A 12,172-nucleotide genomic window follows, 5' to 3' on the forward strand; every position below is an offset into this window, starting at 1 on the left:
TGTGGGGGTGGGGGTGGTGGCGGTGGGGGGGGCAAGTTCCTCTGGCGGAACAAGGACCCTGCAGCCAATCCCTCGTTAAATAGCATTAAATCCAACCAATCCTATTAGTCTGTCACCCTTGAGAGGAGGAGGAGGAGAGGAGGAGGAGATGTGTTCAGTCTGCCTCCGCTGACGGAGGCATGAGCAGATAAGATCGATGTGATGTACTGTTCCCTTCGAGGGCCGCTGCAAACCTCAGTCACTTTCTACTGTTTGGCCACTGAAAGACGGAAAATTAAAGAAAAAAAGAGTTTTTAAATTGTCATCTAAAAAGAAAATTGGAGATGAAAGATGAGCGGAAATGCTGTTTAGCAACTTTGCATATCAACATAGAATATATTTTGCCACGTAGACAGAAATTAGATAATATATGATACCGGAGTGCCGTATGTTATTAAAGGTATAGTACTACTTCAGGACAATATATTATTAAACAGCAGTGCGGATTGTTGTGTTTCCTATTCTAAGTTTGTATCTAAATAGGTCATCATTAATAACTTAATGAACTAATGACCCATTGATCTTTTTTTTTTACGTCTCATGTAATTATATTTGACACCCTTTAAATGCATTACAGTCCTACAAATATCTGCGTACACCATTGATATTTCATCATCTCTAACTTATGAAGTTTCTGGTGGGGTCGAGAATTATATATAATATTTAGTGTGTAATTATTGTAGACCTACTTTTGCTAAATTACATCTCACTCCAGTAAAGTGCTATAGCAGCAAATAAAAAGATATGAAATGTGTTGAAATATAAACCAATGCATGCCAGACCTGCTTTTTGTATTACCTTAAATATGTTGTATTTAAATGTAGCTCACAGAAGCCTGTAGAGTTCATTCAGGTGATATAATTCATGTTGAATAGAAACGCAGCGTAAAGGACACGATGTACAGCAGCTAAAGTCATTTATACAGATCTGCTGCCTTCCTTCCTTTTGTCTAAAAAAAAAAAAGAGGATATAGCAGCACTCAGGATCGTTGCCCTTGGTGATGCTGTACATGACGTGATGCTCTTTGGGCTCATGTTTGATGCCACATGCTTCAGTGAAGTATCATGTATCTTAAATCTACTCTAATGTTGTCTTTAAGTATCAGACGGCAGGGCTCACTGTCCGATTAAGGCCGTCGTCTATCGGCTGCACGTACACCTCTAAACTCATTAAACTGCACATAGTGTAGTGACTTTGAAAACAAAACATATGTTAGATGTTAGATAACAAATGGTTAAGACATCAGAACCGACACAGCTGGCAGCATTTGACTCCAGGCTGTTATTCTTTCAGTTTTAGCGTCTCATGATGATCTGAATCTGAACAAGTTGTCATCTCTAAATGAGAAAATAGGTAACTTCCAGCAGAAACTCCAGGAAGTCACTGGTCCCACCCAAGAAATAGTCCGACACATAACCTTAAAATCACAACTTGATGTTTTTATTCTTCTCTTTTTGTGCAGATTAAACAAACAAGCTGTAACATTTTGATTCTAGAAATGTAGAGGAGCTTGTAGGTGGATTTTGTTACCTTTGCACAGAGCCAGGCCAGCTGTTTCCCCTTGTCTTTATGCTAAGCTAAGCTAAGCTAACTTGTTGCTTATTGAACATACAGACGTGAGAGTGGTATCTCTTCTCATCTAACTCTCAAGAAACAAATGAGTGTATTTCTCAAGATTACAAACTATAGCTTCAACACTGAACATGTCCTTTTTCCTGGGAGGACGGTGTCACAGAAAGTGCAGCTCCTGAGTCGCAGCGGTTTGTACTTAATGGGAGCTTTGGGTGTTTGAACTGGTGATAGGCTATGCAGATAAGGAGCTTAGGGCGAACAGCATCCTGTGTGTTCAGAAACGTCTTCTTGGCTGAGCATCTGGCTCTCTGGCTGACCCAACGAGCATGAGGACGACTCGCCTTATGCTGTGACACAGATGTAAAGGTTTTGGACTTTTAAGCTGTTTCAATGAAAATATGAAAATAGTTTTTCTCCAATATTTAAAATGGATCAACTCTGCTCACTTTAATTAGATAGAAATGTTGTCTACCATAGCGGCAGTGTTGCTCACCTTAAATATTGTAAAACTGATTTTGTGAATTGTATAAAATACTGTATGTAGTCAGGAAACCTTCACAAATTAGGCAGCAGGATGTGATTATTTTGGTACATTTTGGGCATTTATGACTGTATACAGAGCTGGTGAGGATACTAGCCTACTTTCCAGCAAAAACCTGACAGTTGTGGATGTGCAAGTGGGCAAAGTTAATCCCAAATGAGAACAACGTGTGCACAATATTCTATTATTGTAAGGTAAAATATATATTTCGGAGAAGGACAGTGCAGCTACGTACAACTAGTTTAGTTTTTTGCCTCTTCAACATTGCATCAAAATATTTGCTGGGATCCCCCCCTTCTTATACACTTATAACTAAGACTTTATCTCCCCTCACTGTGCTGTCTTTAATAAACATGCTGTCCGAGGGCGGACGAGCGCTGGCACTAAATCATGAGGCCCCGGTGTGAGTGACTGGGCTCCACAGGCCCGCCCATGTTTCAAATGAAAACCAGCTTTCATTATGTGAATTGCTGGGCTGTGGTTTTGGGGGCAGATTAATTGGCTTATTACACTGTGGCCTGCTGCAGTCTTGACGACCCCCCACTGACCTCCGCCTTAGTGCTGTCTACCTGCCTGCTGCCGTCACTGAACTTATACTGTAGTCTGCTGGTCGGCGCAGACAGGAAATGCTGACGGACTGAAGGAGCGATTTGATAATCGCAGATCACCTTTAACTTGTGCATTATCTTCATGTTCTCTATCTAAACTTCTTTGTATGTGTGTATGTTGTACATATCTATACAACTACGATTGGCTTCAGACAACTATTCATCCAAAACCCACATTCTTTTACATCCTGTACATCTCACTCTGTCCACTTCGAGCCACATCTCGACAATGATTTAACTCAGATGATTTCTAGTTTTGTTCTTCTGATTGGTTGCAATGTAAATTATTCATGTTTCAAACTGGAAATCAATACAATCAATTTTACTCCATCATTTTGAAGCAGAGTAAATCAAAGTTCCAGTTAGACATTTATTTCCATTATATCTCAGTTTTCCTTGACTTGTTTTCTTGTTTTTTTATCTTTTTCCTTTCTTTGTCCTACAGGCAAAAGCACTCTGGGATCTGATGGGTGGTTAGAAGCCAAAGTTAAAGGGATTACTCTTGGCTGTCGAACACAGGAGGTCCTTGGTGCCAATAGAGATCACCTGGCTGGCGTTAGCCCAACACTTCCTCCCCAAGACGGCAGCCTATCAGGATACATCAGCCCAGCTCTCATGGCTTGTTAACTTGCCATGAAGCCAAGACACCTTGCATGATACCACAAGGCTGTCTTGAGGGCAGACAGCTGAAGAGTTCGGCCGCACTATGTCTGTGCTTTTGGAATAACACCTTGGAGTTTGTGCTTTTTGTCCTCTAAAAGCGTTTTATGCTGTCTGGGAGGAGATTTCATCTGCTATTTTACTGTTGACATGCTTTGCCCCAGCTCCTTTCCATCCAACACATATGAACTCCATTCATGGTGTTCATCACAACAAAGCTAAGGCCTGGGAGGACTGTCATTTGTCAAGGAATAACTTGGGCTCAGGCCAAATATGGCCAGAGACGTCAGTCCTGTGAGCCTCATGCTTATGTCTGCAAGGCACCAGCAATGGGTTGGAGCCTCTCTGGGGTCCATCCTCCCCTTCCTCCCCCTTCGTTCTCTAATTTTCTGCTACTTCCTGTCATGTGCAGCAGCAGCAGGCAGTGTGCCTGGCATAGAGCATGACTATGGCATTAGCCCCAAATTTGTTTGCACCCCAATTCCCCCAGAAGCAGACCCCAGTTGCTATTCCCCACCCAGTGTGCCCCATGGACCAAGCAGTAACGGCTACACTAATGGCCACAATGGCAGTAACCGGCGAGGCATTATGTCCGACGAGGCCAAAGCCACCATCTTGCACCTGCGCGAGAGCCTCGTGAGGCAAAAGGAGACCATCCTGGACCAGCGGGAGACCATCAGGGAGCTGACCGCCAAGCTCACCTTGTGCGAGGGCTTCGGTGGTCACCATAGCACTGGTCACCATGACAACCACCACAACAACCATGATACCCATCATGACAATCACCATGACAACCACCACGATGACCACCACGGGCAGCACAGCAGCCACCATCCGTCATCATCGTCACACCACGGGCCTTCGGCGTATCACAGCAACGACCACCACTACTCCCACGGCAGTCACAGGTCGGACCCCCACCACAGGAAGGGTTCGTCATACGGAAAACACAGCTCTTTCTCCCCTGAACAGACGGGCAAAACACTGCAGACACTAAAGGAGCGGCTGGAGAACTTGCAGGTGAGTGCAGAAATCTGCAATGCACGCTCAAAGAAAAGGCATTTTTTGCATCACCAGTGTTTTAACCACCAAAACACTGTAGTTTTAAATACAGACAAACTGTACATGTGGATATAATAAAACGTGCAAAGTAAGTGGATCAAAACAGGACAACTTAAATAAGCCCTGGGGACAGTGATACGGGTATATACATATTTGATAGTGTCCTGTAAACTGGCACACATGATTGGGAAGAACAAAGTAAAATAATCTACTTTGTGTAGTTTGTACGACAATGGGGAAATAAAGTTGTGTTTCTTACAAAGGTCCTACAAAGTTAATTTCAGGAGGTCGGACAGGAGGGCCTGATTCATCCAATTTTTGTAACTTTCTGAAACGGACAAACTGAACGCCATGCCTGCTTTCTGAAGTGTTTAGTCAGGTGTGCCTAAGTGTGAAAATGGGCAGAGCTCTGCTTTTAGAAAAGAGGTTAGAGGAACACAACAGAAATTAGCTATTGAGCACTGCCAGGACAGATATGCACTAATCGGTGGACTCCCGACACCCACACTTCATATTTTTGAAGTTCAGTAGAAGGCATAGCTGGGACAAAATGCAGCTACAGGTGACAGTTTGTAGCCTGTTTCATATCTTGTAGCACAAGCCTTATTATTCTTACGATGACCAGCTTCCTGCCCCAAAATTGAGAGCTGGAGCTCCACCTTAATGGAAGCTTGTACAAGTTGACCTGCAATATTGTACTTTCAGCTAAAAAAGGTGGAGGGTAAACGAAAACATTTGCATTTTGACTTCCAGCTCCGGGGATGTAGAGGGACTTGTTTGACCAGTTAAGATATCAATTGTTGAAAATGTTAAATTATATCAAAAGCAGTAGGGTGTGTTATTATTATTATTATTATTATTATTAATGGTTAAATGTAAGAGATTGATTGTGGCAGCCTCTTAAGCAAAAACAAAGGTCTTAAGCAAGGTAATGTTTATCGTTATCGTTAACTAACAAAGAAGGCAAATGTTAGTAACCTTATTTCTTCTCTTTGCTATACAAAACTGCTGCAGGGCTAGCAAGGCACAGCACTGTCTCCTATCTAAACATATTCATGTGGCTGTAATTAAAGCTCTTATGGTTCAGGTGAAACATCCTGAGCCTCTGAAGGAGGACCGACGCCTTCTGCACCACACAAACATTTTGAAATGCTCAGTAATGTGTCTGCAACGAAAGGCTGGACAGTCTGCAGGGAGGCGGAAGCCTATCAAAGGTTTGACTTATTTTGGGGTCACATCTTATGTCATTAAGCGTCACGAGCTCAGCCGGCCAATCAGCTGCCAGAGATGTCGGCTGCCAAAATATTCTAAGAAGGATGTGTTTCATGAAGACATGGTGGCCCGTAGGATGCTGTTTGTGTTCACTGTATTTAAAGACCATTTTTCATTAAATATATATATTCCATTGCAAGTGATGTTACTTTTAGTGGCATATCTGTAATTTTGAAATAAACATTTTAAGAAAAATTCAAAAGAGATATTTCTCACACACCACCTGCACAGCTAATATCACAGCTGTTTGTCTGTTGTCTCTGAGCCACTGGGTGCTAATGTCCTCTCAGAGTTGTTACGGCTCTCGATCTATCTCCACAATATCAGTGGCCAAGCCTGAGCTCAAACAGGAAGCTGCTCTAAGTTGATTAGCCCTCATCACTGAATTTAGACAACCCCTGTTTCCAACCATCGCATGATGGAGGGAGACGAGTGACGCTTAGAGGAGGACAGGGGTGTGAAGGAAGAAGGGGGAGGCTACCAGCCTCTCTGAGAAAGATCTCCAGATCATCAGAGAACGCAGAATTACGATTTGTGCATTCATTCATCCTGGTTAATCGCATTGAGATTAAGGATCTGTTTCTCCTGAGGAAACCAGGCCAAGTAAGTCAACTTTGTATCACAAGACAAAAAGGTTGGGAACCACTGATCAGACATCTAAGAAACATTCACTTTTTAACTTAAATTTATTGCAGTATGAACCCAATAAAGCACCAAATCAGTGCTCACTGGGAACTTTTGGTCTTTTGGTCTAATTTATGTGATAGTATGTGACACATTCTCTAAATTGTGTTCCAGCACCTCCAACAAGCCATACATGTGGTTCTGCTGTTTCATTTGTGTTATGCTGGTGTCACATTGCGAGACTAAAGCCCTGCTGCCCGCTGGCCTGTGAAAGCCTCATTATCAGTGCAGGTGGTCTCCAGCTACGCTCAGGGAAAGTGTTGCCAGAAATCCCCTTCAATCCCCCCCGAAGGTGTGAGACAAAACAGAGGCAGAGCCGGGATTTACCTTCCGTCACTCCCCCCTCTAACAGGATGTCTACGCCACCAGCCTCTGGCCACGCGCCGAAGGGCGCTAGCCAGCCTCACCTTCAATTAGCTTCATCCTCCCTGACGAGGCTATTAATCGTGGCGTGCACTGGCAGGGAACAAAGCCGGATTTGCTGGAGGGGAAGGCGAGGATGAGCAAGGGAGAGGAGGACTTGTAGGGAGGGGCGGAAACTATTCCTCTGCAACTTTAAATGTCATACCATAATTCTTTATTCACTGCATATCACTGAATTCACTGCGAAAGACTCCTGACTCTTTAGTGATTTTTACATTTTCTTCAGGCTCAGAGCTTGTTAAATATGATTAAATATGATATGATGATACTGCCATTTGGCAGTGCCATAAAGACAAACGATGACCACAACTTGTTTGACCAGTGAAAATGTACACTTCTATAGTTTCCTATTATTGATTTATTTTCTAATATTCAAAAGTTAACTGAATCCTACAGTGCAGAGTTGTGTGTTGTGTGTTCCACTGACTGATGTGTGTGTGTGTGTGTGTGTGTGTCTGCAGGCCAGGAACTCCTCCAGCTCCTACTCCAGCTCCCTGAGAGAACTCCTCCAGCGGAAGATCACCGCTCTGGAGGAGCAGCTGCACAGCTACTACCGAGATCACCGTGACTACGGTCACCATAACGACCACCACGATGATCACCATGACGACGACCATCACGACAACCACCACGATGACCACCATGGAAACGGCCACCGTGACGACCACCACGATGATGACCATCATGGTACCGATCACCATGACGACCACCACGATGATCACCATGGTACCGGTCACCATGACGATCACCACGATGACCACCATGGTACCGGTCACCATGACGACCACCACGACAGCCATCGCGACAGCCATCGCAACAACCATCGCGGTAGCTACAGGTACAACCATCGCGGCAGTCACCATACTCGCCATCACGACCACCACTATGACTGGCACCACAGCCGGTATAACGGTCACCATGGCAACCATCACAGCAACCACCATGGTGACCACCACGATGACCACCACGATGACCATCATGATGACCACCACGATGACCACCATGATGACCACCACAATGACCATCATGATGACCACCATGATGACCACCATGATGACCACCACGGCCACCACGATGATCACCACGACTATCACCACGGACCTGGACACCACGACGACCACCACGATGATCACCATGATAATCACCACGGTAACAACCCCCATGACAACCACCATGGTAACGATCATAACCCACGGCGGCTGCCTTTCGGCAGCAAAGAGACGAGTCTGCACGGCGCGGGGCACAGCAAGCTGGAAACAGTGCTCAGCCAACTGCACCACGGTACACACACACACACACACACACACACACACACACACACACAGCTGCTGCACAGTTTAGCCTCTCGTGTAATCATTGTTTTTATTTTAAACTTGCGCAGTGATGATTTACCTACATTTAACCCAGCAGGTCAGTTAACACTTACTGCTGATTTGAATACATTTTCCAAACAACATAAAGACAGGAGCAGGTATTAGGTAGTAGAGGTGTGAATCTAAATTCTGCACTCTCTGTCTCACCAGAAAACCACAAGAAGCTAAAGAGTCCCAACGCGTTCCTGCTCGACTTCCCCATGAGGACCAACTACATGTATGCCAGGATGAAGCGGTCGGTGGTCAATGAGATCTTTGCACTGACCATCTGCCTGTGGCTGAAGGCAGGAGCAGTTCCAGGTCTTGGTACTCCCTTCTCCTACGCCATACCTGGACAAGCCAATGAGCTGGTGCTCATCGAATGGGGCAGCAACCCCATGGAGCTGCTAATCAACGACAAGGTAAAAGCAATGCAATAAAAAAGTAACGTACACAGTCGAGGGCCTGAAAATGTTGAGAAACCCAGATTTGGACACTAAAACTCTTTGTTGAAGCTTTTACAAATGAAACTGTTAAGTTGGCACATAGCTCCTCTTTGTGTGGTGGTCCCTGCTGATTCTGGGACAGAAAACACTGGTACAACTGTATATTAAAGGATTAAAGACCCTCTATGAAGTTCTTATAGAGGGATTTTCCAGTCAGAAAACGGCTTCTCTGAGATTTAGGAGACCAGTGTCCTTAGGTAACACTGCAGTTCTCACACATCCACGCCCCGGAGTGTAATCTTGTATGCAGTAAGGTGTGATAGTCACAGCTCAGACTGACAGGACAGCATCACCTCACCAGTGGAGGTCAGAGCTGCAAGGTAAGGACAGCGACCTCAGACTCATTGTTACTCTTGATCTTTCATTAGTGACAGAATGTAAACACAGTAATTGCGGGGAATATAAGTGAAAGCAAAGAAACGTCTTCTTCTGCTGTCCCTCCCACAAAAGGAAAACAACTCCTCATTTAGAGCATTTTGTGGAACTAGTTTCATTTTATGAAAATTGTGGACATTTCAGTTTGAATGACTTTATGATCTAACGAGACGTTAACTTAAATATACAAATTATTCAATTACTCTCTTAGCCTCCTAATCTTTCATTCTCTGAAAGGCTTTTCCCCTAAACGGAAGACAGATGTTAGTCTTTTTCCCTTCCTTGCCCCAGAACTGTGAGCAGTGAGCTCAACAAACAAATCAACAAAGCGATTAATCTGATCATCGTAATTGATTGGCCCAATTGTCTGCAGGAGTGACATCACCAGGAGGGAGAAACTGTCATGTTTGTTTTCTTCTCGTCGCACACTTGGCAGTCATCGAACTGATCAATGACACAGTTAGATGATCTTCAGAATGCGGATTAATCTTAGTCTTTGATTCATTTCCTAGAGTTTGTGAGGATGAACAGGGTGGAGATTCTCATATTGTACTAATCCACTTTCCCTACATTAGCGAGCTCTTGCATGTAAAGCTTTCTAAAGCTGTCATCCAATAGAGATTTGTCATGGAAATGTGTTTCTACAATGTTCTCAGATACAAATAAAGGTGGGAAATCAGAGATCAGGGTGGAGTCTGCACAAGTTTTACAAATAGACATATCCCTCAAAGCGGACATTTGTTGGTGCCTTAAAGTGCAACAGTGAGAAGAGGAACATTCCCCATCCTCACCTTTAATGGTATGTCCGTCTACCTGTCTGTCCACCTGTGTGTTTAGGCGGTGACATTGCCCATAGCCATGACAGATGGGAAGTGGCATCACGTGTGCGTGACGTGGTCGACACGTGATGGTATCTGGGAGGCCTACCAGGACGGGGTGAAGAAAGGCTCGGGGCAAAACCTGTCAGCGTGGCACCACATCAAACCAGGAGGGACCTTCATCCTGGGACAGGAGCAGGTAAGACATGCAGTATGCTTTCTGACAGAGATCCAGTGAGTATAAAAACTGTAGATGGATACAGTTATTGGGCAAAATATTAAAGTCATATTTAGCTCCACAAACGTGTGCATTCCTCTGTGGACTTTAAATCTTCCTGAAGCTGTGAGAGGTGGCAGTTAGATGTCCTGAAATGTCTTCACATGTCACCACAAAAGGGTCACAGTCTGGACCAGAAAGAGGTGACAGTTTACGTCCAATGCAAAACAGTTCCAGTCTACGAAGTAGTGTGTCCTTTATGTAGCAAGGCAGAATTTAGCATGTCTGACTTTCATGCAAGAGACCAAATTCACCATCACATGCAATCAATGTTTGCCTTTTTACTGCTGGACTAAGATCTTTCAGTCTCAACCATTACCATATCGTAGTTGCCATGCACAGAAATTTTAAAGCATTGGCATTGGATGTAAAGGTCGTTGCCATGCTGTTGACGTGACTACGTTTACCTAAAATCTTTGTTTCATGACTTTCAAAAGCTCACGCTCAAGTTAGATCTTCAGCAAATAATACCTGAGTAAAGATTCATTTCATCCAACATTTTCCACCTGTTCTTCACTGGTCCTCACAGGACACGATGGGAGGCCGCTTCGACGTCACTCAGTCCTTCATGGGAGAGTTGTCTGATCTCCAGTTCTGGTCCAGAGTCCTGACGCCCAACGAGATCTACAGCCAGGCGACCTGCGGAGGCCACCTCATTGGTGACGTTATGTCCTGGTCGGAGGAATCCGTGGAGCTCCACGGAGGGCTTACCGAGTTCTCCTTTGACCCCTGCCACTAAGGACTGACACTGGACCCCCACACCCAGAGCTGTCGAATCATCATCCCCGCATTTTTGATTACATGCCGATGTCAAAAAGAGTCGAGGGAATGGAAAAGTGTTATTTTGCCATGGATCAAAGATCGGGAAATTATTCATTTCATCGCCTGCTCTGGTTTTTCATCATATTTGTCTGCAGAGGTTTAATAACACAAGCTCAGCCAGGGGCAACAGACAGCAAGGAGTTCTTTTGCTTTTTCTATATATTATTGCCATTCCTGTTCGATCTTTCTGCCTTCTCCACCTACACCCTCACTTCTTCGCTCTGACGCTCTCAGCAGGACGACTTTGAAGGCTCCAAAGAGCGCAGGGCTTTGGATTTACCGGCTGTGTGGTCATGGCTACGGCTGCTCTGAGAGATCCAACACACATAATAGGATTTCTTTCCATCAGAACAGGTCCAAAGGTTGCTTGTTGCCATTAGTTCGCCTGCACTAGCTTGTTTTGTTTGCTGTGTGAGCAACATGAACATTACAGGAGGTGAAAGAGTGGCAAAAAGGCACAGGATCGCTTACAAATAAAGCCACATGGAGACCTGAACTGTGAAGATTCATACACGTTGCTAAAGCACTGACAATTGAAAATCTGCTCATTCTTTCGTGGAGACAAAAGGAATAAAGCTGCTGCAGGTCGTTTTTCAATGCAGGCACGGAGTTAGCACAGCCTCCTGATGTTGCACGTTGAGATTTTGGCTGTTTTATACTAGTATTTCATATTGAAAACACTACAACAGGCTTTTTTTTTTGTAGAAAGAAAATAAAATGTAATCCATGTGTTCTTTATAACCGTTAAATTGCATTTTGTCAACGCAGAACTGAGTCTGTTTGAAATGTAAACAAATCTCTGGCTCTCTGCGTAAGTGGATCTGTTTCTCTGTTCAAAAGTCGAACAGCCGTTACATAAGAGCGCCGCGGCTCAATGTCAGACATGAGACGTTATGGCCACGAGCCACCTGACCGCATCGATACAGTGTTAACCGTCCATCAACATGTCACCGCGGTAATGCTGACGTCTCCTCAGCAACCAGTGGCTTACAGCAGGATTTACCTGTGATCTGATCCTGCCTATTTCCATCCAGCTCAAACCACATGGCAGAGTCAGACACACACACACACACACACACACTCAGAGAGGATGAAGAAGTGAAAAGAGACGTTGTTGATCTCATGCTAACTGTTTGTAGATGCACCTTCATGTTTTTATAA

General features: G+C 44.4%; 1 protein-coding gene across 1 annotated transcript; it reads left to right on the forward strand.

The window, feature by feature from the left end:
- The first annotated feature begins 3,693 nt into the window (after nt 1–3,693).
- LOC139299287 (neuronal pentraxin-1) lies at nt 3,694–10,928 on the forward strand. The gene is made up of 6 exons (XM_070922193.1): nt 3,694–4,440; nt 7,323–7,657; nt 7,964–8,142; nt 8,385–8,635; nt 9,932–10,111; nt 10,719–10,928. The coding sequence occupies exons 1-6, from the start codon at nt 3,694–3,696 to the stop codon at nt 10,926–10,928; spliced, it is 1,902 nt and encodes a 633-aa protein (XP_070778294.1).
- The last annotated feature ends 1,244 nt before the right edge of the window (nt 10,929–12,172 follow it).

Source organism: Enoplosus armatus, chromosome 16 (genome assembly GCF_043641665.1).
Source record: "Enoplosus armatus isolate fEnoArm2 chromosome 16, fEnoArm2.hap1, whole genome shotgun sequence".
Taxonomy (NCBI): domain Eukaryota; kingdom Metazoa; phylum Chordata; class Actinopteri; order Centrarchiformes; family Enoplosidae; genus Enoplosus; species Enoplosus armatus.

Bases quoted from the DNA above. Each gene is read 5' to 3' on its own strand.
- LOC139299287 (XM_070922193.1), top strand. From the start codon at position 3,694: ATGGCCAGAGACGTCAGTCCTGTGAGCCTCATGCTTATGTCTGCAAGG. The intron at 8,143-8,384 runs GTACACACACAC...CTGTCTCACCAG, and splicing joins GCTCAGCCAACTGCACCACG to AAAACCACAAGAAGCTAAAG. The intron at 8,636-9,931 runs GTAAAAGCAATG...CTGTGTGTTTAG, and splicing joins AGCTGCTAATCAACGACAAG to GCGGTGACATTGCCCATAGC.